This window comes from Solanum stenotomum, chromosome 2 (genome assembly GCF_019186545.1).
Source record: "Solanum stenotomum isolate F172 chromosome 2, ASM1918654v1, whole genome shotgun sequence".
In the NCBI taxonomy this organism is placed as follows: domain Eukaryota; kingdom Viridiplantae; phylum Streptophyta; class Magnoliopsida; order Solanales; family Solanaceae; genus Solanum; species Solanum stenotomum.
The window spans coordinates 59,808,575-59,835,168 of NC_064283.1; the positions used below are offsets into that span (position 1 = coordinate 59,808,575).

Genomic DNA, 26,594 nt, shown 5'->3' on the forward strand with positions numbered 1-26,594 from the left:
TGATTATTGGCATATTCTCTCTACTAAATATTCAGATCATTCGATATTCATTTTTTGGGACAAAAGAGGCATTTGGTTCTGCACCTTCGTGGCTCTTGTGGCTAAGGTACGACTCTTTTAACTTTGTGAGCCAGGTAAATGAGTTTGCATGATAAATGGATTGGCGGTAATCTGTTGTTAACAAATCCTTGAACCTGCTTTTGACCCATTTAAAATGGACCAACCTATTTTTCTTATCAAATAACCACACAAATGAGACTATCATTTCGTTAGAGCAACAAAATTTTTCACAAGTGCATCATATGTGGGATTATCAAATGATATCTTAATAGTTATGTTCTTCTATTCTATATAGAAGACAAACGATGCCATTATAGATGATCACGAACAGATTGTAAAATTAGTGACAAGAATTGGGAAAGAAAATAAAAAGTACTCCCTCCGTTTCAATTTGTTTGTTTGGTTTTGACTTGGCACGGAATTTAAGAAAGTTAAAAAGACTTATGAATCTTGTGCTCTTAAACTAAAAATACGTAGAATGTACCAAATTGCCCTTTGGTTGTGTCCTTAAACGTGCCACGTGGATAGTTGGAATTGAAGTGTTGTCAAGAAAGGAAAGAGTCATTCTTTTTTAAACAGGTTAAAAAGGAGAGTAAGTCGCACAAATTGGAACGGAGGGAATAATTGAGATGGTTTCACCTGTGCATCATATATGGGGACTAAAATGCAAACCTTTATTATGAATCCACAACCCATCAGATTCGAGCCATTTTGTCTTCTCTAGTAGTGGCAAATACCTTTTCTGGCAGATACAATTTAGTTTGATTTGCATTTCAAAGATGAAGTTTAGATATCGATTTTCTTCTTGCAGGTATAGTACCTTCTTGTTGCTGTATCCTAGTGGCATCACAAGTGAAGTTGGTTTGATATATAGCGCTCTGCCTTACATCAAGGTACTGAAACAACATCTCTCTCTTTCGTCTCATAAAAGTTACAAAATAAGTCGTATATGGAAAAACATTATTAATTTCTGAAAAGTTCGAGAAGTGTGTTTCACCTTTGAATATTTTCCATCATAGCTTTACTTGTTTGATTTCACAAAATGATTTTGTGTAGTAGCAACAACGTTGCTGTATCCATAGCCCTTCCAAATTGCACCCTTTCCCGGCTTCTCCTTCTGTCTTGACATCAAAACCAACTTGCTCTATAATTTCTATTTGGGCCTCTCGGAGACACTTGTGCATAAGTTCCTGCAACTATATATATACTCAGTTTATTCGGCTCTTGTAATTGAAATTTTGCTCCTTGGCACGAGTTCTAATTTTCCTGTTTATATGCACGGTGCATTTTCTAACGAAACTACTTTTTCTAGGGATCGGATATGTATTCTCTTAGGATGCCAAACAAATGGAACTTCTCTTTCGATTACTACTATGCAGGACTTGTTGCCCTCGGTATCTATGTCCCAGGCAAGTATCCATCCTAATACATACACTCTTTTTGTTCAACCTTATATTATATCTTTCCTCATAAACAAATCCGAGAATGATACATGGCATGACGATGTTTTCCGTTTTAGATTTTGATTAGTTTGCTATATTTGTAACTGCAGGCAGTCCTCACATGTACGGTTACATGCTCGGACAGAGAAAGAAAGCTCTCTCCAAATCGAAAAAGGAGTAGACTCAATCAAAATGTAGCTGTTGGAGATTGCATTTATTCAAGCAATTTTAATCTTAATCAATGTATTTCAACTGTTCAATTTTTTCTTATTAATTTAGACAATAGAACAATTTGCATTTCTCAGATGAATGTCAAGTGGTTGAATGAAAATTCATTTACAGTTTACTGATTTTCATTAGAACTATAAACAATGGATTCATAAGTTATGTTGCTCAGACTCTCCAAAACTATTATTGCACTTGTGTCAGAATCTCCAAAAATGTAATACTTTTGGAGGAACAAACATGCTTCTCTGATCTCTCGACATTATTGAAGAGTCCGAACAATACTAGCTAAAGTAGTTAAAGATTAACAAAAAGGGGAAAGTTTGTAATTCTCTAAAACAATAAAGAAACAAAAAATGAACATACATGGAGGAGGACATAGACCATAGCCTTCAGAACAAGAAAATGGATGAGGTAAACTATCTCTTTGCTCATATTTGACAAAAAACATTATTAGCTTAAAGAGCATGTATGAAATCTCCCAATCAATAACATCGTTAGGCAAACATTGTATGAAAACTTTGTGAATCTTATTCTTGGTTTTAGCAAGCCACCAAGACATAACAATTTGTCTAATGTTGCCAAATTTAAGAGGGATACCACAACTCAAACAAAAGTAAGACCAACTCTTAATGTCTTTCGCTACAAGTTTATATTTTTGTATTATAATATTTTATAGATTATGCATAGATTTAACTCTAGTTTTTAAAGAACTGCATAAATTTGATTAAATTCAATTGTTAAAGAACAAAAAATAAAGATTATCTCATTTAAAGAAAACATGGAATTTTATAATTTTAGTATATAGATATTTGATAACACAAATAAAGCTCAAATCTAACCATATGCATTTCCATTATCATTTATTAACCCTTCGGACCACTTTATTTGTTGTCTTTACCAAAATATTTGTCATTTTAAAAAAAACAATATATAATTGAGTACATTCTTTTCATTTTGCTCTTAGTAATAACCATTCTTAGAATTAATAATTATTGACTAATTACCTTAGAAAACCTAAGTGAAGAATACATAGACATACTTCAATAGTATAATTGCTTAGATTAATTTTCTTTTATTAATTGAGGAGATGTTTATTGAAGTGAGATTAACATTTTAAATAATTAAAAATAATAAATAAGAGTATGGTAGCCACAAAAAAATGTGACGAACAAAGTGATCCAGAGAAAGCAGTATTTATTTTATGAGTTCTTTATAATCTTTATTGTCGATAACATTATATTTTAACATAATATCATGACTTATTTCATATCCTTTTATTTTCACGAGAATTGAAGCACTATATTGCTATTCTATCTAACTAGAATGTAAGAAATATTTGAAAGCATTAGTTATATGTTCTTATGTTGTAGAGATTCAATGTATACCATTGAACTTTATCAAGGCTTGACATGCCACAAATCCTCTTTAAAAAGAGAGGTGTCTTTGAAAACGCGACAAAAGAACCCCAAAAGGCTTAACTAAAACCATAAAAATTGAAATAAAAACAAATTGACTTCTATAAATTTGATTTGGTTTATCAATTCTTTTAAAAAATAACATAATTAATTTGATTTAATTTGGTAAATGAAAAAATTCCAACAAAACCGACTTGCACCCCCCTTAAAGATAAAGTTTATACGTGGATAACGTGATTATGTTAGTGTTCATATTAGAGTAAAAATTGAAAATAACAAGAGATTAATTTTGACTTTTATTTTTTTGAATCAGACAAAGCACTTAAAAATATTCAACATGTTTGACTTCTGATTAGTAGAATAATGAACACATATATAAATCAAAGTTGTACATTAACACTTTAGTATATAAAAAATAAAAGCAATTCCTTTTCTTAGACTTTCCATATTCTTTGTTTACACCTTTCGTTTTCTCAGCTTTTTAAACGTGGGGAATTATTCCTTTTGTACACATCATGCAATATAATGACTTCTTTTGCACCTACAAAGTTTTCGAGTTTGAATCTCAAATATAATATCGTCTTTGTTAAAGAAAAATTTATCACTAAATATGGAACTTGATCAAAATATGAATGAATATTTATTCAGATATTGATAACGAACAAAAACTATAGAATCTTTCATTTTTATCTATCATTTATGCTTTATCGGCCATTTCTTTTCAATTAAAACTTGTATTATATTACTCTTGATGTTCTTTATTCATAATAAAGTAATGGGATAAGGGTATGAAAAATACCTCAACTTTGGTCGGATTTGCTATTGCGATACTAAACTTTCGTGAGGACCTATTACCTCCCTAGACTATTTAATACCGTATTTTAAACATATATATTTTCCCACGTGGACATAAAAAATAATGTAAAATTATAAATGGTAATGTGTTCACGTGGGCACAGATATACCTTTAAAATACACTATTAAATAGTTCAGGGGGTAAAANAAATTGTAAAAAAAACAAATAATTAAAATTATTTTTGAATTTTCATGAATAATTTGAAGTGAAAAAAAAACTTGTTGATAATTTCAAATTCTAGAATTCAACTTCAAATTGAACTTTGAATTTTAAGGCTAAACATAATTTTTGAAATAAAACGTTTTTGACTATTATCTCTTAAATAATTCGTGTGAAAGGCCATTTGATACCATTTTAAAACAAAAACAGAGAGTGTAAACTACATATCATAACTACTCAAAGTGTTTTAATAAATATTTGGTGATAATTTAAATAGAAAACATGGACACTATGGACACTTAATAGTCTAAGTACAAACTCACAATTTTTTTTTACTTCATTATGTTTTTAACCATAATTATCTCTTTAACTTTAACTAGTTGGTTCAGAAGTAACTAAACAAAAAACACACTTCGATGTTGAGTTGGCATACACATACCTATTGTCGATTAGGAAATAAATATTTAGCCAATTCAACATCAAAATGTATTTTAATATAAGAAAGTGATAATTTAAGTATATATATGTAAAGAGAACAATAGACAATTGATATATGAAACTCGTGTAAAACAATAATTTAGATTTATTTTTGATCATTTTACTCTAGATAAAAGTATTAAAAACACCACTAAACTCGACCCAAATTATAAGTTTCATCCCAAATTATTGACAATATTAAAATCACTTTTTTACTTGACTATCTGAACTTAAATAACACCCCCTGCAACATGAGTGAAATATACTTCTAAATTCTCACCAAATTTAGAGGTGTTTCAATACTTCTCTCGACTATTTATTAAGAGTCTTATGCTTCTACAAGAGTTTGAGATCACTTGCTATGTCATGTGACAGATCGGAGGTGTATCTAAGTTTAGTTAATCAAATAGGAGAAACTAATACTTTGCGTCAAGTTCAGAGTGTTTTGAATTGTTCTAAATTTTTAAGTTGTTGGCTGAAATGTAACCAACTCCTAACAAGCTACCAACTTTCCATCAAACTATAGCCTTACCAATTACATACCAGCAAGCTAATTAGACGTGAGCCCCTCCTCAACCAGGTTGGTGTGTAAGGTTTCCTAGGTACAATTAAATTAAACCTTATAGAAAAAAAAAATAGCGACGTTTGAACTATATGTTAATTGAACTATATGAGGTCAAACAGACACTGTAGATTTTTTACAGTTGCAGTGTTTCTTCTTTTATTTTTTTTTTACATCTTTTTGGGTCCCCATGGTTTCAGTAGTGGAGGGACAATGAAATAGACAGAAATAAAAGAAAAGAAAAGGCTGTTTTTTTTTTTCTTTTTTACCTTTGTTTCTCTTATATGTCTTGGGACCCCAAAAATACCAAAAACAAACAAAAATAATGTAAGAAGGGAATACAAGAAACTATATACTATATAGCTAGAATGAGTTCATATATCATAGATATATAGTCTCTAAAAGCTTGTTAATAAATTTTCATTTAGATACACGAAATATGGTATGTTATGATTTGATACTTTTAGCTCAATAATAACAATAATATACTCGATATAATTTCGGAAATGACGTTTGAGCAGGGGCGGACCTACCCTTGGTTTAGGGGTGTCGAGCGACACCCCTTCGTTGGAAAATTACGTTATATATAGTTAAATTTTAGTTTAATAAATATAAATACATGAATTGACACCTCTTGAAACAAGTTGAATGTTTAGTTTATTGGTTAAGTGGTTGCAAACACTCCATGAGGTCATTTGTTCAAGCCCTACTAACCTCAATATATATATTTTTTTACTATAATCGTTGACACCCTTAATGAAATCTTGCGTCCGCCACTGCCTATCAACATAGATTATGGTATAATTTGGACTATATATATATATATATATATATATATTTACTATAACCATTGACACTCCTTAATGAAAACCTTGCGTCCATCACTGCATTTGAGAAAAATAGATTGTATGCAAATCTTATCTTTGACTCGTGAAGATTGATAGGTTGTTTCTAAAAGACACTCGTCTCAATTACATCACTTCCAACTCAAATTTTAAAAAATTTATGTGAATATTCTGTAGCACAGTAATTAAGAAGTGTTTGCATAAGTAATCAACTGGATTTTCTATTTACTTTTCCTAGTCAGTATACATATATATACATCATATTCTGATAGTTATTTTCAGCTTAAGCAGTTACCTGCTCAATTGTTTAGATTAATTCTTCATAAATTTCTTTTCTTATTTAAAATATTATAATTATTTTATTTTCCTCTTTATTGATACAAGTAGGGGTATTCACAGGTTCGGTTTGGATCGGTTATTAGTTAAAATCAAAACCAAACCAACTTAATCGGTTTTAAAATTATCAAAACCAAATCAAACCAAATATAATATACATTTATTTGGTGGTTATCGGTTTGATTTGGTTTGGTTCGGTTATTCGGTTATTAACCATACACAAAAATAAAAGAAATTAATAATCCATTCAAAATGTGAAAAAAGTGACAACACTCCATTCAAAATAAAAAAATAGTTAGAATGACTTAAATTACCGAACTTTCGATTATTGAATTTACTATCAATAAAGCTTTAAAATTCACTATATTGACCTAGAAGGAAGAGACAATAACGTTTTCAGTCCCACAAAGATTGTCATAGACACTCATATACATGAAATCAATAAGATAAATGTTTTCACCTTGGGCATTCTTGCTTTCAATAAGTAAAGTATAAAGAAATTTTAATGAAAACATATATAAGATCTTTAAAATTGTTTATAAAAATAATATATTAAGTATGTATATTAATAAAATATATGTATATAATTTATTGGTTCGGTTCTGTTATTTCTTCGATTTTTTGAATAAAACCATAATCAAACCAAATTCTACCAATTTTCAAAAATCTAAAATCAAATCAAACCAAACCCAAATAAAATCAGTTTTATTTTATTGATTTAATTTAATTTTTCGATTTAGATCAATTTTTATCCAAATCGTGAACACTCCTAAATACAAGTATATTATGAGTTGTCGAAACACATATAGAATATATATAGGAGAGTACAAGTTATTCTTTGTGGTATATTTTAGCGTAATTAACTGCGCCGGACAATGATTGCACTTTTGAATATTAGGAAACTCTATGTTCTGTCAAAGCTTTAAAAAGTACATCTTTGTGAAACCAAAAATAATATTCTACCTTCTACTTTTTGTCTCTCTTTTTTCTTATATCTTCAACTACTCATGCTTATCCACCTTTTTTTTAATATATTAATACTGCAAAATAATGCATATCATTAATAATTAATATTATCATTTTTGACAAATGGATTCAAAAAGAATCCAAAACATATGTCACATTTGAAATTTGAACTTATAGGAGTCGAGTGATGTATCGACGCTACAAATTGAGTATCAATAATTATCTATATTGTGTGTATTCTGTTAAATTAGATATTCTATGGAGTTGAATGATGCAGCTAATAAAAATTAATACGGCCCCTTTTTAAAGAGACTGCCCTTAGGACTCTATTTAGTGAAGTCATTTAACAGCGGATAGACACAAGTTATGCACTTATTATGAGTTATCTATTTTAAAAAATAATAATAGCGATCAATTCTTTCTAAATACACACACACATATATATATATATATTATTTTTTATTTTTATTTTTTATTATTTTTTATATATATATATTTTTTTATTATTATTATTATTATTTTTTTTTAATGATTATATTTGTATTCTAGAAATTTTAGCTCCGTCTTTAATTGTGTTATTAGTAATAAAGTGCTTGTTGCCTTCACTTTTTATTTCTAGTTTTTAAAAAAAAATCGTGAAAACTAGCGTTTGAATGATAAGATAGAAAAGCCTAATGTTAAGGTGATTTGAAATTTTGTAAATGTATAAATAATGCTTTTGATATAGAGAGGTGAATTCCCTTCCTTGCCTCCCTCTTCTTGCTAATTAACTTTGACATTTCCAATTTTTTTGTAACTTTAAGTCTTTTCAATTTTCAATTTTCAATTTTACATCAATCCAGTGGATAATATTCTTTTCTCAAATTTGTCTTCTATCAAATGAAGAATAAAATATTTGTTCCAATTCATTGTAAATATGTGGTAATCAACTTAGGTTTGAGTTTTTTGTTTTGTTTTGTTTTGTTTTCGCTTAGATATTCATTATCTACATTGAGATTCAATTAAATTTAGATTATTAGAAGTAAAATATTGCTTTTAAAATTGACTTCATATAAAAAATTCAAAACTCAAAATATTTGATTTAGGTCTAGTAAATTTAGTATACTCACAATTACTTTTACATACTCACAAGGAACAAATAGACCATCAAATATAAATGGATTATAGTCAATAAGAAACTTAGTTCAACCAAAAGGCTGAACTCTTTTATTAAAGAATATTCCAAAAAATTCACCCCCTTTTGTAATTCTTTTTTTTTAGTGTGTGTGAAGTTATAATTGTCTTACAATAGGTAGTGGAAACATTACTATTCCAAGTCAAATTGCACTTTAGTCATTGCAGTTGTGAATAGTTAAGTTTCATTATATACTTTTTCTGGATTATCTAGATGCATGGCATGATGATAAGGAGCGGGGTAAAGTCGCGTACAATAGATTTTTATGATTCAATCTTTATTCATATCTCTTGTGCATATATGAGGTTAGTGTATTGAATTGTCATTTATTTGAAGTAAATCAGTATTTGTTTATCTATTTGACCTATTATTTCAATTACAAATAAATAGTTTTTAGGAGTTTTTTCAATTTTGTTTTCTAAAAACTCATAAATTGAATTTGCAAACTCAATTTTTTGGAAAACAACATTGATATAATTAATTATGTCTCACTCTCAAACAAATTGAAATCGACTATATGAATACTCATTACTTTGATTAAACTCACTCATGTAATTGACAAGTTTTACCTTGACAGTCAATCTACCATAACCAGTAACCCCCTCTTATTTTTGAATTTGAAACCAACAATATAAATAAGCTCACACAAGTTAAAAAAACAATATTTTTATATTTTTTAGATTAGAAATTTTTGAACATATTTCTTTCTGAAATTTTGTGCTAAGTTAATCATCCTCACATAAAGGACAAAAAATAGTTGTAGTATATTTGTAACTTCAATATAACATTAATTTTATTAAATGAAATCAGCAAGAGAGTACAGTACTAAACAGTAAACCCTAAAGAGCCTTTAAAGTGATATGAAATGATTATTTTCTCTGTTGAATGAATATAAACATTTACACAACTTTTTACTATATAACATAAGCTTTGACGTAATTGATAAAATTATTGTCATATTTTTTTAAATCTAATCCATTTAACCAAAATAATGAAATTCTGAATGAGTCAAAAAGCTTGTCAAAAATTTCACAATTTCCTGCTTTATGCTTCCACACTACTACAACTACAACTACTATAAAAAACCAAACTTATCTCATTTTCTCACTTGCTCATACCACAAACCAAACTCACAAAATTTAGTAACAAAAAAAAATAATCCAAATTTCAGTCAAATCAATATCTCTGACCAAAATTTTTGTGAAGAATATTTGTCAAAGAATCTTCAGAACATTTTTCAGAAAAAAAACCTCTTAATCAACAATCTTTATTTTGTTATATATCATCATCATATATTCTTCCTTTTTTTCTTCATCAAGATTCCACCTTTTTTTAAAAAAAAAAAATGTATCAATTTCCAAGTTTTTATGAACTAGGTAACACTTGTTCAGATTCATATAATAATTTTCTTCAAGAAATTATAAATTCATCATCAAATGAAATGTTTAATAATATTAATAATTTGGAAAGTTCAAGTGTTAGTCCAAGATCAATGGCTGAAGCTAAAGCAATTGCAGCTAATAAAAGTCATAGTGAAGCTGAGAGAAGGAGAAGAAAAAGAATCAATGGACATCTTGCTACTCTTAGGAATCTACTTCCTAACACTATCAAAGTAAGTTTTTTTTCCCCAACTTTTGATTCATAATTTTATGCAACTATATATTATATGTATATATATATATTATTTAGAGTTGACAAATGGACGAGTTGAGTTGATAAACAGGTCATAATCCAATTCGTTTAAACGTAGATAGATTGAGTCATGAGTTGCTAAAAAATGGTTAGGTTTTACCACTTTTGCGCTAGAGGCGCCGCACATGCGATGGTTAATTGAACATCTTTTACCAGAATATGATATTTTGTATGTAGGTTAAATATTTTATATATATATATATATATATTTCATAATCCAATTTGTTTAAATATGGATAGGTCGAGTGAGTTACTAAAAATCGATTTGATTTTGTCACCTCTAGTTCCCACCTACACAATGGTGCTAGCTGGAACCATATAGATTAGGTGGTCAGTTTAATATTTTTAATCGAATCATTATATTGTGTATGTATGGTAAATATTACTAGTACTTTTTATACATACATATTAAATATTTAGTATTCCCAAAAAATTCTGTATTCACCATTATTTCTAGATATGTAGCATGTACTAATTAATATGTCTTGCTCTAATATTTTTTACTTGAAATATGATGTATGCTGTTCAATAATCATGAAGCCCCTAGGCCCTAATACTCTAGTCTCTTTGCTTTTTTGCTTTTACGCACCAAACAACATGTGATAGCTAGGTTTCATATGTAGAATGAAGTTTTTATTTTTTAAATGCAATTTAGGGTATAATCTTAGGTTCTTTTAATTATGATGTTCATACCTCATTTGATATATATTGAGTCGAACTTTTATCAAAAATATTTTTTCTATTTTCATAAGGCAGAAATATCATATAAGATTGTGTACACCGTGACCATATTTGTAGAATTTCCATTGAGAATTACCTAACTCCGCCTTTTCTATTCCTTAAAAAAAGTTATTAACTATTAATTCATAAAAAGAAATATACAATTTAGTCAAATATACCTCTTATAGTATAGTCGCTATTAAATAATTTTCATAATGATTGTGTCTCGCTTGAAATAATACCACATTTTCACGCTCAAAAAGGCAACTTTTACACGCTAGTTTTGACAAACGTCGGTAGTAGGGTACAAGTTATGTATTTATTTGAACTCCATAAATAATATATTCAGTGTAGTTTTATTAATAGGGTATGAAAGAACAGGGTATATGATGATCTTATCTCTATTTTTATGGAATAGTGATGTTACTTTATATAGATCCTCGACATAGATATATTCAAATTCAATAAATCAATGTACTATGATAAAATTTTATATTCTGAGCACATAAAGTTCAAATTCTTGATTCGTATGTGATTATCGATGACAAACTCTTACATAACAACCTTGAGAAAATGACAAAAATGGTCCCTTATGCTTGGAAAGGATTTAGTGGAAACTCATATTTTTCTAGTATAGTTTATGTTTAATGTCTAGTACATTTTTGCGTTACAGTTTCTAGAATTTGATAACACTTTATGGTGTTTATGGTTTCATTTATTTTGTGTGTACACAATTAATTATCATATATATAATATTAAAATGAAACTATTTTGAACCTACCCTAAACCTAAAGGACCACATTTATCATTTTCTCTAACTTCATTTGTTCATCCAAAAATTGTGCAGACAGACAAGGCCTCTTTACTAGCAGAGGCAGTAAGGTGTGTAAGGGAACTAAAGCAGACAACATCAGAACTAGGAGCAACAACAACAATGTCGGAAAACGACGACGACGATGATCACACGACATTAATGACAAAATTAATGTTTCCGAGTGAATCGGATGAATTAAACCTAAGTTATTGTAACGATAGTAATAATAACAATAGTGATAATAACAACTCGGAGTACGATGGAGCAATAATAATAAAAGCATCAATGTGTTGTGAGGATAGGCCAGAAATTATGATGGAATTAAGAAGGGCATTGAGTACAGTAGAAGGAAAAATTGTAAGGGCAGAAATGTCAACAGTAGGAGGAAGAATTAAGTGTATTTTGTGGCTAGAAATGTTAGAAAATGGATGCAAAGAAGGGCTATTAGTGCAATTGAGAAGGGCATTAAAAGTGGTTATGGACAAGGCAAATTTTGGCCCACAAAATATGGGGCAAGATTTGTTGGGAAATAATAAAAGGCCACGTTTAGTAGGGGGACCAATGAATTATGTTTGCAAAAATGGACAGCTCTAAAGAGACAAAGATTTGTGGACATAATGAGCAAAAGATGTTAATTGTGGAAAAAAAGTTTGTAAGTGTTTTGTTTTTTGGTTTGTCTCTTCTTCTTTTTCTTTTTCATTGAGTGGTTTTTGTATGATTATTTTAATATTTGGATTTGTGTTTAAGTTAGGAGTCGTTTGGTGGAAGGTATAATATATATGTATGTTAATTTTGGTATTTATATAATCTTTTGTTTGGTAGTGTTTTCAGCTTATACATAGTAAATCAGGAAATTTATATGAGGGTATTATTAACGTTCTAATATAGTTTATTTAGTACCTTAATACAGTGTGGTTGATTATCCAAAAAGACAAGCTAAGTATCATTGGCTTGGTCAATCTTTATCTAACCAACTACCAAATACTACGCAAGCTCATCATATTCAATTAATTGTTTATTTATATTTCATGTCATATTTCTGTTAACTAAAGAACATTTTTTAACCTAGAAAATATGTTAAGGACATTTTTAAACCAATAGGTGGAAGGGGGTGTTTTTGAACCATTTTTAATAGGTTGATGCATTTTTTAGCCTTTTCCGTTCATTTAATAAACAAATCAATCAGTTGATAAAAGATAATGTCGGTATAATTAGTCTTAGTATTATTGATCTCATGATTACTAATCTATCATATTAATCAGTACTATTCGTGTACATTATACCAAAAATATATTATTTTTTAAAAAAAATTAAAAATATTCAAACCTTTCTGAAAATATAATGGCTGATTTAAAAAATTGGAGATTCAAAAGAAAAAGAAATCGTCGCCTGAGAGATTCGAACTCTCGCGGGGAAACCCCATGTACTTAGCAGGCACACGCCTTAACCACTCGGCCAAAGCGACTTATTGTAAGGCATAAATATTAGTAAAGTAATCATATATTAAAATCAGTAGACAGAAATTAACTTGTAGCAACAATAATATTGCATCAAACTCTGTTTCACGATCAAAACATAAAAATTACACTCATACATACAATCAAAATACAGGATACACTCTCGAAAATCAACTCGAATACATCGGAAACAACATATAGAACAATTAAGGTAAACCAATACTACTAATATGGTAGAATAGAGGTAGGGGTGTCAAATGAACATTTTGACTTGAATTTGCGCGGATCAAAATAGACTGAATCAATAAATAAGTCATTTTTGCCACCCCTAGATGGACTCTGCAAAGATAACTATATATTAGTTGGATGGAGGAGGTGAAAATGTAGGAATGTTTGGAAGTGATGGCATGTTAGGCAGAGGATTCCTGGTTGGCATTGGTGGCAGTGTCATTTTCGGGACAACAGAGGGAAATGTGGGCAAAGATGCAATACTTGGCAATGGTGGCAATGTGACTGGAAAGTTGGGCAATTGTGGCATTGTTGGCTTAGGCAATGACGGGATCGTAGGCAAGTTGGGAAGTTGTAGTAGGCTACGAGCACCATGACTTGTCAATATGTTTGATAAGGACAACAATGCTACCATCACAAAAATAATTGAGTAGTTGATGGAAGCAGCCATTGTGTTAATTTTCTCTAAAATTGTTTTGTTTGCACAAGGAAATTAAGTTGTGTTTATGAGTTGAGTTTTGTCATTTACTAAAGGGTGTATATATATAGGGGAAGTTCTTTGGTGAAATGTTGGGTGAAGAAACATAGGCTTTTTAAATTCTTAATACTTTATTGTTAGTTAATCTTCCTAAATAATGTTGGGTTGAGGAACATGCACCAACTTTTAAGTCAATAAGTTTTTGTGAGAATAGCTAGTTATGTATAGATGAAAATTGGATCAACCATATTTGATGGACAATTGAGTATTCGGAATATACTAGTCAGACTAATTCAGATTCACATTACGTAGGACCAATTAAAGGGTGCGCTCCCTTTCAAGGATTTCTTCATACCAGAACTTGAGCTCAAAATATTTGGTTAAAGGTGAAAGTATCCGAACCATTTAACCACACCTCTAATTATTTATTGTTTCTTTTTAATTTTGTTAATAATGTGTGTCTATTGATCCTACCAATGTTGTTCAACTACCTAAGAGATATGTTTGCTTGCCTAATAATTGATGCTCAAATAACAAATCAGCTCAACAATATTTTGAGGTCTTTTAACACATTTAGTTAAACAATCAAAAGGGCAACCAAGTTTGGTAGTTTTACTCTTAATTCAGAGTTTTTTTTTCACAAATAGCAATCATTAGATTACAAAATCAATTGGTAAAAATTTAATCACATCGAGTGTTTACATCAAATCAATGAATGCAAGACATATGTCTAGCATATATACTTTTTAATACTTAACTATGGTTAAGTGATATGCATTTTCACTCAGATTGTTTGATTCATAAAAGTTAATCGTCTAATTAGGGGAAAACATCAAGTGCAAATATGTATTTACCAAATCAATTTATTTGATCATTCAAGTTTTGTCTTTTGAGGAATCTAAACTAATGCACATGAAAATATACTACTTTCCAGTATAATTTGTAGAGACGGAGTTGAGCTGATTCTCCAATTGGGGGTAGACTGACCTGGACCGGGTGTTACACCGAGTCAATGCAATTTATCATAGTTAAGTGATTTAATGAAGTGAAAATATACATTAACTAACCATGGTTAAATGATAGTTGTGTATCTACCAATGCATATTATACATTCATTGATTTAGTGTAATTACTTGATACGAGATAAGTTTTTACCCTTCTTAAAAGTGTCCTAATAACAACAATTACGTGCTGAAACTTTGCAAATAGAGTAAATATAATTTGCACTGATATTGGAGTATTTTATTGGCATAATAGTGCACATCTAGACAACACCTGAACTCGTCTCCACTATGTTAATTAAACACTCCAACTTACAAAAATGATCATCTAGACACCTCTAGAGTATGTGTTAGGTCAACATCAGGTGTCCACGAGACAGAATAGGGACGATTTGGAGTGTTTAGCTGTCAATTGAGATGTCTAGATCTGTTACTGTCAAAGTTAGAGTACATACTTGCTAGCTCAGACGACCAAGTTGGAGTGTCTGTTTATGAACTAGCTGATTTTAATTCTTTTTTTGCATAATTTCTTAAACCCTTTTCTTAGTAGTATGAATCACTGTTACTTCTCTAAATGCAATGACATCTGATTGTGCGCGGAAAAACAGTTATATTCAAATTTGCTCAAAAAAATGTATGTACGTTGATCTTCGTGTATTAGGAAAATATATTGGGCAAATAACATACATGAATCAGTAATAGACACTGCAATGGATTAACACAAATGACAATCAATGTATAACACTCAGAAGTGTATAAATGATACAGTACATTGTCGAGAATCACATAAAAGATTAAAATTACAAGCAAACAAAAAGCGCGGTAGAGAACAGTATGGTAAGAAAGATAAAATCACGCGGTTGGAAGCTACAAAGATTAGTTGGATGGAGGAGGTGAAAGTGTTGGAATTGAAGGAATATTCGGAAGTGATGGCATGTTGGGCAGAGGATTCGCGGGCATTGGAGGCAGAGTCATTTTCGGGACAGAGGGCAAATTAGGCAAAGAAGGTAGAGGTGAATTAGCAGTTGGAAGTGTTGGCAGAGATGTTACACTTGGCAATGGTGGCAATGTTGCGGGCAAATTTGGAATATTTGGCAACTGTGGCATTGTTGGTTGAGGCAATGACGGGATCGTAGGCAAGTTGGGAAGTTGCAGTAGGCTACGAGCAGCATGACTTGTCGATATGCTTGATAAGGACAATAATGCTACGATCAACAAGAGGGTGATTGAGCAATTGCTAGAAGCAGCCATATTTGTTGTAATTTGCAAGATTGCTTTGTAAGTTGGAAATTCTGTTTTAATTTGATCAATTTCTAAATGGTTATATATAGGGAAAGTTGTTGAAAAACTAACAATATTAGTGTATGAGGTATTTGGTGTGAAAGCATAACAACTATATTGTTCTTAATTTTGCTAATACTAGTGACTGTTTTCTGTTGATTCTTCCAATGTTGTTCAACTACTTAGGAAATATGTTTTCTTGCCTAATAATTAAATGCTCAAATAACTAATCTGCTCAACAATATTTTGAAGTTCAACATATTTGGTTAAATAATCAACAAGGAAACCAAGTTAAGGGAAGAGTCTTTTTTCACATGGACCTATCGTTGTATGGGTGAAAGTTTATTTGCACTAGGTGTTTACACAAAACCAATGAATGTAAGACATATGTCTTGCATATACACTTTTTTAACATTTAACTATGGTTAAGTGATATGCCTTTTACTTTGACAATTGTTGATTCCTAAGGTTAATTGTTTAGTTAGGTATAAACATTAAGTATTTCCTCAAATCAACATTCAAGAAGGTTAACTAACACCTAACATCTCATCCAACTATTGCATATAGTCCTAAAGAACTTCCACTATATAAACCCTATAGAGATGATTAAACTCAAATCAAGTCAAAACACACCATAATTTCCTTGTAAAACAAAGCCATCTAGCAAATTATACAACAATGGCGCCTTCTAGCAATTGCTCAATCCTATTCGTGATCATAGCATTACTTTCCTTATCAAGCATCACCACAAGTCATGCTGCTCGTAGCCTTCTGCAACTTCCAAACTTGCCAACGATCCCCTCGTTGCCTCAGCCAACAATGCCACAATTACCCACTATTCCCAATTTACCAACAGCAGCCACATTGCCACCATTGCCAAGCATTACATCTTTGCCAACACTTCCAACAGCTAGTACACCATTGCCATCGTTGCCTATGTTGCCCTCTGTCCCGAAAATGACTCTGCCTCCAATGCCTGCCAATATTCCTCTTCCCAACATGCCATCACTTCCGAACATTCCCACAATTCCAACACTTTCACCTCCTCCATCCAACTAATCTCGCGATTTCCCACATTTTACCTTTCTTACCACATTGGTCTCTACCATTTGATGTTTTTCCTGTTCTTTTTTCATTTGTAATGCCGCATCTTATCATTTGTACTCTATATACACGAGTGTTGTGTGTTGATTATACAGAAAAAAAACTTAGTATTACTGCGATGCAGTGTTTATTCTCTTCCGTTATACATGTGTATTTATCCGTATATCAAATATCAACCTAATTTGCATTTTTCGAAGAAATTGGATCATGACACATAATTTTTTTAAAACTAATTCGATCATTAACTAAAAGAGTTTGAGCAAAGAAGTTTAACACTATATTGAAAAACAACATATTTTCGTGTGCATTAGTTTTGTAACCTAACTATTGCGTCCATGTGAAAAAATAAAACACTATGCGGGGGAGTAAAACTCTCCTATGAGTTTGCTCGCATTGTCTGTTTGAAGTCCGTATAATGGAGAAGAATTTTGATAGGCTAACAGTCAACATAAAACTAACTAATTGAAGAGAAATCTCACCATACAAATATAGCATGAGCAAATGATCAAACCGTAGCTTTGGTCAAAATCATGTGTATTTGTTTTAAGAAATTCATTGAATATGTACAAAATTACTAAATTTAGAACCCGATAACTTAAAAGGTACTAGTATGTCAATACTCAAACCCATAATCTTCAAATTCTGGCTCCACTTCTTATTTTCAGTTGTGACTACTTCCTAAAAGGGAAAGAACCCAAACATATAAAGAGGAATAGTACTTGTGAGTTTAGAATTACTATTTTTAGCTCTCTAACGAGCATGCATATTGTTTCTTCGAGTTAATGGTTAAAAACACACCTGATTAACTATTATTTTTTTGCGAGTTTCATACCTCAAATATCCATTATTCCATTTACCTATCTAAACTACAACTCCCTTTGTATTAAAGACACCTTAGCTGAGTTAGCCAAATATTTGTTCCCAATCAATAACACGTATTTGACCAACTCAGCATTGAGGTGTCTTATAATACAAATGGAGTGATAGTTTAGGTAAATGAAGAGAACAATAGATTGTTAAGGTAAGAAACTATCTATTTCAACTCACGAAATAAAACAATAGATTATCTCAATTTACGAAAAAGTGATAGTTTACGTGTGTTTTTTTACCATTAACTCTATTTCTTTTGAGGACCAAAAAACAAATTGTCGAGTTGATTAGTTATTTGACCATCATTAATTAGACAATTAGCAAAGATCTCCTAATGTGATTAGCTCTTCACCCCACCTACCCACCCACACACCTTTTTCTAATGGTATTTCAATGAAATTATGCGTTTACTGTTGGTTCGAGAGTTGACAAGTTAATTAATGGACCTTTTAGATCACAAAATTTTTATATAGGATTTCAAGTTAATTAATGGACCTTTTAAATACATAAATGTGTCAAACTTTCTGGGACTAATTAGAAAGGAAAGTTTAGTCAAAACTTTTGCGCGTATTGTCGTTATCGAAAGACCACAAATTTAAGGGGCAAAAATAAAAGACCACCCCAAAATAGGGGCATTCATGACCGTAGTGCAGTCACATAAATTGAAACGGAGGAAGTAGTAAAAACTGATATCTCTGATTGCTATATTTATTATTAAATCAATAAATATGGTTGATCCAAACTTCATCTATAAATAACTACTTCCATAAGATAATTGACTCAAAAAGTTTGTGCATTTTCCTTAATTAACTAACATTTAGGAAGTTGAACTAACAAATTAGTTAGAGTTGTCATATAATCCTTCTGATTCCCCTATTTATACCCCTTCAGTAAAATGATCAAACTCACTCAAACTAAAACAGAACTTGCAACTCCCATTACTAACATAATTTTTGCGAAAAAAATAGTAATTGATCAAATTATCGACACAATGGCTGCTTATAGCAATTCCTCAATCCTCTTCGTGATTGTAGCATTGTTATCCTTTTCAAGCATCACCACAAGTCGTGCTGCTCGTAGCCTACTGCAACTTCCCAACTTGCCTACGATCCCCTCGTTGCCTAAACCAACACTGCCACAATTGCCTAATATTCCCAACTTCCCTGCAGCATTGCCACCATTGCCAACACTTCCAACAGCAACACCATTACCATCTCTGCCCACATTGCCCTCTGTTCCGAAGATGACTCTGCCACCAATGCCTTCGATGCCTTCACTTCCCAACATGCCTGCAATCCCAGCTATTCCAACACTTTCACCTCCTCCATCCAACTAATCTTTCGGCTTCCAACTGCGTGATTTTTACCTATTTTACCCTACTAGTCTCTACTGCGTGTTTCTTTGCTTTTTCTTTTGTAATTTTCATCTTTTATGGCATAAATCACTACAAAATCTTCCTAGAGTATTGAGTTTGATGAGATACGCGAGTCCAAGCTGAGAGACCTGATCGGTAATAGACTTAAAGCTAGTTGAAGAAGCTAAAATGAAAACTAAAACAACAAGGGATTTTACATGGAAACTTGCTTGCTCAAGGGAGGAGAAAACCACGACTTGTCACACAGGGTAATCAACTGCTTTCACTATTTTCAAGCAACAAGTGAATACAGACTCCAAATACACATACATAGATTAAACTCTTAATCTCACCACCTTTAATAACTCTATTACAAGAAGAACCAAAGCAATACCTCTATTGCCCACTATATTAACTAACTCTAATTAATATAGACTTCGATCACACACAACACAGTTGACTCTAACAATACTCATTGTTTGTTACCACAGCTAAGACTGAATGCGTTTCTTTATAGCTTTAGAAACGGATCTTACAAGTTCAATACAGCACAAGCTTCCAGTAATAACCCACACTTGATAACTCTATCAGATCCCTAGAGATTCTTGAAAGCATAAGTTCTTCAGAGACAAAAATCGCCTTTTTGAGTGTGTATGTGTAATGTCTCGACTAGGTTGTTTTTATCAAATGAGGATATATTATCCTCTGAGTAAAACAACCTAGTGTTCTCCTATTGGACGAGTGGCAGCCTTTACAGTTGTTCACCATTCGACCATGTAGACATGCTCAACCATGGAACCAAGCCCAATAGTCTGTGAGTATCATCAAAACCTTGAAATACAACAGAGTTTTTTTTTTTCTTAATGAATCTTTATAAGTATTTCCTCAAACCAACATTCAAGAAGGCTAACTAACACCTAACATCTCATCCAATTATGCATATAGTCCTCAAGAACTTCCACTATATAAACCCTATAGAGATGATTAATCTCAAATCATCTCAAAACACCACATAATTTCCTTGTAAATCAAAGCCATCTAGCAAATTATACAACAATGGCGCCTTTCAGCAATTGCTCAATCCTCTTCGTGATGATAGCATTATTTTCCTTATCAAGCATCACCACAAGCCATGCTGCTCGTAGCCTACTGCAACTTCCAAACTTGCCAACGATCCCATTGTTGCCTCAGCCAACAATGCCACAATTACCCACTATTCCCAATTTACCAACAGCAGCCACATTGCCACCATTGCCAAGCGTTGCATCTTTGCCAACACTTCCAGCAGCTAGTGCACCATTGCCATCTTTGCCTACGTTGCCCTCTGTCCCAAAAATGACTCTGCCTCCAATGCCTGCCAATATTCCTCTTCCCAACATGCCATCACTTCCGAACATTCCCACATTTCCAACTATTTCACCTCCTCCATCCAACTAATCTCGCGGCTTCCAACACTTTACCACATTGATCTCTACCATTTGATGTTTTTGCTGTTCTTTTTTCATTTGTCCTCTTAATCTTTTTTATTTGTAACGGCATATCTTATCATTTGTATATTACATATATGAGTGTTGTATGTTGATTATCAAATATCAACATACAAAAGACTTAGTATTACTGCAATGCAGTGTTTATTCTCTTCGGTTATACATGTGTATTTATCCAGTATATCAAATATCAACATTTATTGTATTTTTTGAACAAATTGGATAATATTACACATAATTTTTTTAAAACTAATTCGATCATTAACTAAAAGAAATCGAGCAAAAAAGTTTAACAATATATTTTCGTGTGCATTAGTCTTCGTTCCTAAAAAATGAATCATCATTATTGATTTTGTAACCTAACTATCACGTCCATGTGAAAAGATAAAACACTATGCAGGGGAGTAAAACTCTCCTATGAGCTTGCTCGCATTGCCTGTTTGAAGTCTGTATAACGGAGAAGAACTTTGATAGGCTAACAGTCAACATAAAACTAACTAATTGAAGATAAATCTCACCATACAAATATAGCATGAGCAAATGATCAAACTGTAGCTTTGGTCAAAACCATGTGTATTTGTTTTAAGAAATTCATAGAATATGTACAAAATTATTGAATTTAGAACCCGATAACTTAAAAAGTACTAGTATCTTAATACTCAAACGTGTAATCTTCAAATTCTGGCTCCACTACTGATTTTCTGTTGTGGCTACTTCCTAAAAGGGAAGAACCTGAACATATAAAGAGGAATACTACTTGTGAGTTTAGTATTACTTTTTTTTTAGCTCTCTAACGAGCATATTGTTTCTTCGAGTTAATGGTTAAAAAACACACCTGATTACTATTTTCTCTGCGTGTTTCATACCTCTACTATCCATTATTTCATTTACCTATCTAAACTATCACTCCCTTTGTATTAAAGACAGATCGGCGTTGAGTTAGCCAAATATTTGTTCCCAATCAATAACATGTGTTTGACCAACTCAACGTCGAGCTGCCTTTTAATACAAACTGAGTGATAGTTTAGCTAAGTACAGAGAACAAAAGTTAGTTGAGGTAAGAAACTATCTATTTCAACTCACAAAGAAATAAAACAATAGATTATCTCAATTTACAAAAAGTGATAGTTTATTTTACCATTAACTCTATTTCTTTTGAGGACCAAAAATTATAAATTGTTGAGTTGATTAGTTATTTGACCATCATTAATTAGGCAATTAGCAAAGATCTCCTAATGTGATTAGCTGTTCACCCCACCCACCCACCCACACACACACCTTTTCTAATGGTATTTCAATGAAATTATGCATTTACTGTTGGTTCGAGAGTTGACATGTTAATTAATGGACCTTTTAGATCACAAAAATTTTATATAGGATTTCAAGTTAATTAATGGACCTTTAAAATACATAAACGTGTCAATCTTTCTAGGACTAACTAGAAAGTTTAGACTTTAGTCATAACTTTGCCCGTATTGTCCTTACTAGTCCTGGGCACGTGTGTCCCATGCTAAATTATGTGGAGTTGTTATGACGATATATATATACTTGGAGATGTATGTTGCCCATGTATCTCATTAATTAATTAGTACAAGAACTTTGAAAACATTATAATTTGTGTGTGATAAGTTGCACAAAAATTGAAGATTTGCATACGTAATAAGAAGTTGTTGAATGAGAGTAATGTTTTGCAAAAGTTATATAGAAATCTAATCAATCTATGTATTCCTTAAGATGGATAGAAGATGATCATTATGCAATAACTTGCATAGTGATTGAAGAGAAAAAATACAAGCTCAAACCAATGAATGGTTAGCCTATTCAATCAAAAATTATTATTAGTAGAAGGTACATTATGCTGAAATATTGCTATCAAGTGAATTTCAAAAGTAATATTCAAACAATTTTAATTATGTATTTATTTAATATGTCAAGTATTCAACTTGATAAAAGTTTTGTTAATATGTCACAACACATAATTTAAGTATCTCTTATTGGTCAAAATATTTCATGTTCTAAAATTTTTGCCTTCTTTCTAAGAAATTGTAGCCTCCACCTTATAACAATCACATACATGTCAAGAAGTTGTTATCGGATGTGAATTGTGTTTTGTAAAAATTACACATAAATTCGATCAACACATACCTTTCTTATGATAGCTAGTGGATTATTATCAATTTTTTGGTGTACACCTAAAAAAAAATAGTTATTATTAGTGATAAAAATAATAATTGCTCAAATATCTAATTGATGTATATAAATCATAATTATTATAGGTACGTGTATCCATTGCCTAATTCAAAATTATTATAGGTACGTGTATCCATTGCCTAATTCAAAATTATTATATGGTAGCTTGGTAAAGAGTAGAAAACAAAAGAAACAAAATAATATCGTTAACATATATATTTGATAACAATGTTTTGAGGCAAAGGGAGATAAATAGATTATTAGAAAAGTTAATACATAGGAAGATGGAAAATAGAAATAATTAATAATAACCAAGGTAATTTACATTGTATATGTAATTAATTTATATTGGTGAAAATAAATTGCACACTCTAAAAAATAACCAAACTTTATCACTAAAACTACAAATTAAATTAACTATTTGTAGTTCATTTTTTTAAATCATGAATTGACTATCACTTCTATATGAAAAAAGAAGGCAAAGGAATGGTGATTACATTAGGAAATAAATCATTGTTATATTTTTAAGAGTGAAATCGAAAATTGGAAAATGAGAAAGGAGGACTACAACAATCATATGCAAAATTCAAATGTGCTTACAATATAAATCAACTCTAAATATGTCTTTTTCACGATATTTGGAATGTCTTTTATTAATATTTATTTGAAGGAACTACCACTCCAATTATGAAACCCCATAAACAGTAAAAAAAAAAAATCAAACGAAGAAAGCACCTATATTATTAAAAAATCAGGGATGAATTATAAACGCACATACCTTATGATTTACAAATGAGAATAATATGGAAGAAAAAGTATTCACCTAAATGTCCTGTTATAAGCAAAGAAATACACTACATCAGACATGAAACAGAAAAAAATAAATTAAAACAATGAAAATAAAATGAGGGAAAAAAATATATCATAATATTACGTTGCAACTGAAGTGAAGCAGCCCTATTACCTTATATGATAATTGCATTTATATAAATTATATTAAGTGCACAAAAAAGGAATATGAAACGGTATATTCAGGAAGTGCTTTCATCTTCATTCAATATATATAATTATATAGAGTATTAACTTAAGATTTAATTGAGTAATAAATTGGGGAAGAGGAAAGATTAGATAATTTAAACAGTTTTTGGTATTGGGTAAGAGGAAAGGTTAGATAATTTAGAGAGTTATTGGTCTATTTTTTTAAAAAAAATGTAAATGAAGAAAGGAAAGGGTTTTATTTTCCTAACACAAAAAAACCAAAAGTTTTTAAGTATCAAAAAATATGATCTGATCGTTGTCTCTTTGATTCTTTTTATTTTCTATTTATTATTTTATTATACAAAACAATTAAAGCTTAATAAGTATAGAATTATATTACAACCATTTATTAAAAAATCTCTTTTTTTAGTTGAAGGGTATTTTTGTAATTCAACTTTTAACTTGAGAGCTTCCCACTTATAATAATATATATGATATGATATGATTGAAAGACCACAAATTTAAGGGGGGAAAATAAAAGATCATCCAAAATAGGGGCATTCGTCTGAATAACCCTAGTTCAGTCACATAAATTGAAACAGGGAAGTAGTAAAAACTGATTTCTCTTATTGTTGTATTAATTAATAGTTCATCAAATATGGTTGATCCAAACTTCATCTATATATAACTACTTCCATAAGATTATTGACTCAAAAAGTTTGTGTATTTTCCTTAATTAACTAATATTTAGGAAATTGAACTAACAAATTAATAGAGTTGTCATATAATCCTTCTAATTTCCCTATATATACCCCTTTAGTAAAATGATCAAACTCACTCAAACTAAAACAGAACTTGCAACTTCTATTACTAACATAATTTTTGCGGAAAAAAAATAGTAATTCGTTCAAATTATCGACACAATGGCTGCTTATAGCAATTGCTCAATCCTCTTCGCGATCATAGCATTATTATCCTTATCAAGCATCACCACAAGTCATGCTGGTCGTAGCCTACTACAACTTCCCAATTTGCCTACAATCCCCTCGTTGCCTAAACCAACAATGCCACAATTGCCTAATATTCCCAAATTTCCTGCAGCATTGCCAACACTTCCAATAGCAACACCATTACCATCTTTGCCCACATTGCCTTCTATTCCGAAAATGACTCTGCCACCAATGCCTTCTATGCCTTCACTTCCCAACATGCCTGCAATCCCAACTATTCCAACACTTTCACCTCCTCCATCCAACTAATCTTTCGGCTTCCAACTGTGTGATTTTTACCTATTTTATCCTATTGGTCTCTACCGTGTGTTTTTTATTTTGTAATTTTAATCTTATCGACGATGTATTGTATCATTTGTACTATTCTGAGTGATATATATTGATTTATGTTAATCCAACGTAGTGTCTATTACTGATTCATGTGTATTTGTCCATAAATTCGTACGGTTGTGACCTTGAGTTAACACTACCATAATAACCGAGTTCATAGTGTTTTACTCGAAAATATAAATAAAAGAAAAATGACTGAGTTTTCGAAAAATCGATTAAATTTATGATTTAAGAGTAATCGAATTTCCAAATATCAGAGTCGCCACTTAATTTTTTAGTAAAAATCAAGAAAAAAACTTTAAGATTTTCAAAAGATTTAAACAGATAAAATCAATTGAAAAGGGTTCGAGTTCAATGTACATTCCGAGAAGGTGTTAGGCCCTCGGAATGCCCGCTAACTTGTGGTTGACCAGCAATTTGACTAAAAATTATTTTGACTAATTTTGAGAAAATGATTTAGCATGAAAAATAATAATTTACAATATTTGGTCAACTTTGAGAAAATAGTTAAAAAGAGTAATTTTTAATTTTAATTTTTTTTCAAAGAAAAATGAATCTTAATTGAAATATTCAAAATAATTTGCGAGCAATTAGAATTTTGGTAAATCTAGATTAATTAGAATTTTTTTTTTATTTGAATCTCTTAAATTAATCGAAGATTAAGTAAAAGTTCTCAATAATAGTACGAGAGTTGATAAAAATGAAATTTTATGAAAATATACTAACGTAAGGAATATGGTTCATCTTTTGGGGATTTAATTAAGTTAATTAACAAATATAAAGTTGGAGTTAAACAACAAACAATAAATAATTGCAATTAAATAATTAAAGAGTAAGGGAGAAATTGAATTTGGGCCTCCATTTGAGCCAAATTCGCTGGAATTTTGGGATTTAATCCTAAACCCGTGTTTGTATATATCCGATGTATATCCGTGTATATCGAATGTATACAGCCTATTTTTCTGCTTTTTTTGCTTCCGAAACCTGCATATCTGCCTTCAGCCTATACTTTGCTGCATTTTAGACCTGTATACCGTGTATACTAAGTGTATACGGGATGTATATCATTGTATATAATAA

The 26,594-nt window shown here is 30.7% G+C and overlaps 8 protein-coding genes and 1 non-coding gene across 9 annotated transcripts in view; 6 read left to right on the plus strand and 3 right to left on the minus strand.

Annotated features, from left to right (window-relative positions):
* LOC125856936 (very-long-chain (3R)-3-hydroxyacyl-CoA dehydratase PASTICCINO 2-like) overlaps positions 1-1,833 on the plus strand; it is a 124,542-nt gene extending 122,709 nt beyond the window's left edge. Inside the window, exons 7-10 of the mRNA XM_049536596.1 lie at positions 36-106; positions 872-953; positions 1,373-1,473; positions 1,617-1,833. Coding sequence (XP_049392553.1) covers positions 36-106; positions 872-953; positions 1,373-1,473; positions 1,617-1,683 — 321 coding nt within the window. The 3' untranslated portion in view covers positions 1,684-1,833. The remainder of the gene's footprint in view (positions 1-35; positions 107-871; positions 954-1,372; positions 1,474-1,616) is intronic.
* LOC125856905 (receptor-like cytosolic serine/threonine-protein kinase RBK1) overlaps positions 1-26,594 on the plus strand; it is a 60,447-nt gene that overhangs the window by 24,589 nt on the left and 9,264 nt on the right. The gene's annotated exons all lie outside the window — the stretch shown is intronic.
* LOC125856924 (transcription factor bHLH30-like) lies at positions 9,601-12,512 on the plus strand. The gene is made up of 2 exons (XM_049536586.1): positions 9,601-10,132; positions 11,780-12,512. Exons 1-2 carry the CDS (start codon positions 9,866-9,868, stop codon positions 12,338-12,340), a joined length of 828 nt encoding a protein of 275 aa, XP_049392543.1. The 5' UTR covers positions 9,601-9,865; the 3' UTR covers positions 12,341-12,512.
* Positions 13,130-13,211, minus strand: TRNAS-GCU (transfer RNA serine (anticodon GCU)). The gene has a single exon. It is a non-coding gene; the product is annotated as a tRNA-Ser (tRNA).
* LOC125856159 (protein PELPK2-like) lies at positions 13,562-13,882 on the minus strand. Its single transcript, XM_049535715.1, has one exon. The coding sequence runs from the start codon at positions 13,880-13,882 to the stop codon at positions 13,562-13,564; it is 321 nt and encodes a 106-aa protein (XP_049391672.1).
* LOC125856958 (protein PELPK1-like) lies at positions 15,663-16,200 on the minus strand. The gene has a single exon (XM_049536618.1). It carries the CDS (start codon positions 16,159-16,161, stop codon positions 15,787-15,789), a length of 375 nt encoding a protein of 124 aa, XP_049392575.1. The 5' UTR covers positions 16,162-16,200; the 3' UTR covers positions 15,663-15,786.
* Positions 16,803-17,418, plus strand: LOC125856953 (protein PELPK1-like). Its single transcript, XM_049536614.1, has one exon. It carries the CDS (start codon positions 16,870-16,872, stop codon positions 17,248-17,250), a length of 381 nt encoding a protein of 126 aa, XP_049392571.1. The 5' UTR covers positions 16,803-16,869; the 3' UTR covers positions 17,251-17,418.
* On the plus strand, positions 20,560-21,166 carry LOC125856955 (protein PELPK1-like). Its single transcript, XM_049536616.1, has one exon. The coding sequence runs from the start codon at positions 20,576-20,578 to the stop codon at positions 20,954-20,956; it is 381 nt and encodes a 126-aa protein (XP_049392573.1). The 5' UTR covers positions 20,560-20,575; the 3' UTR covers positions 20,957-21,166.
* On the plus strand, positions 25,017-25,512 carry LOC125856966 (protein PELPK2-like). Its single transcript, XM_049536630.1, has one exon. The coding sequence runs from the start codon at positions 25,098-25,100 to the stop codon at positions 25,431-25,433; it is 336 nt and encodes a 111-aa protein (XP_049392587.1). The 5' UTR covers positions 25,017-25,097; the 3' UTR covers positions 25,434-25,512.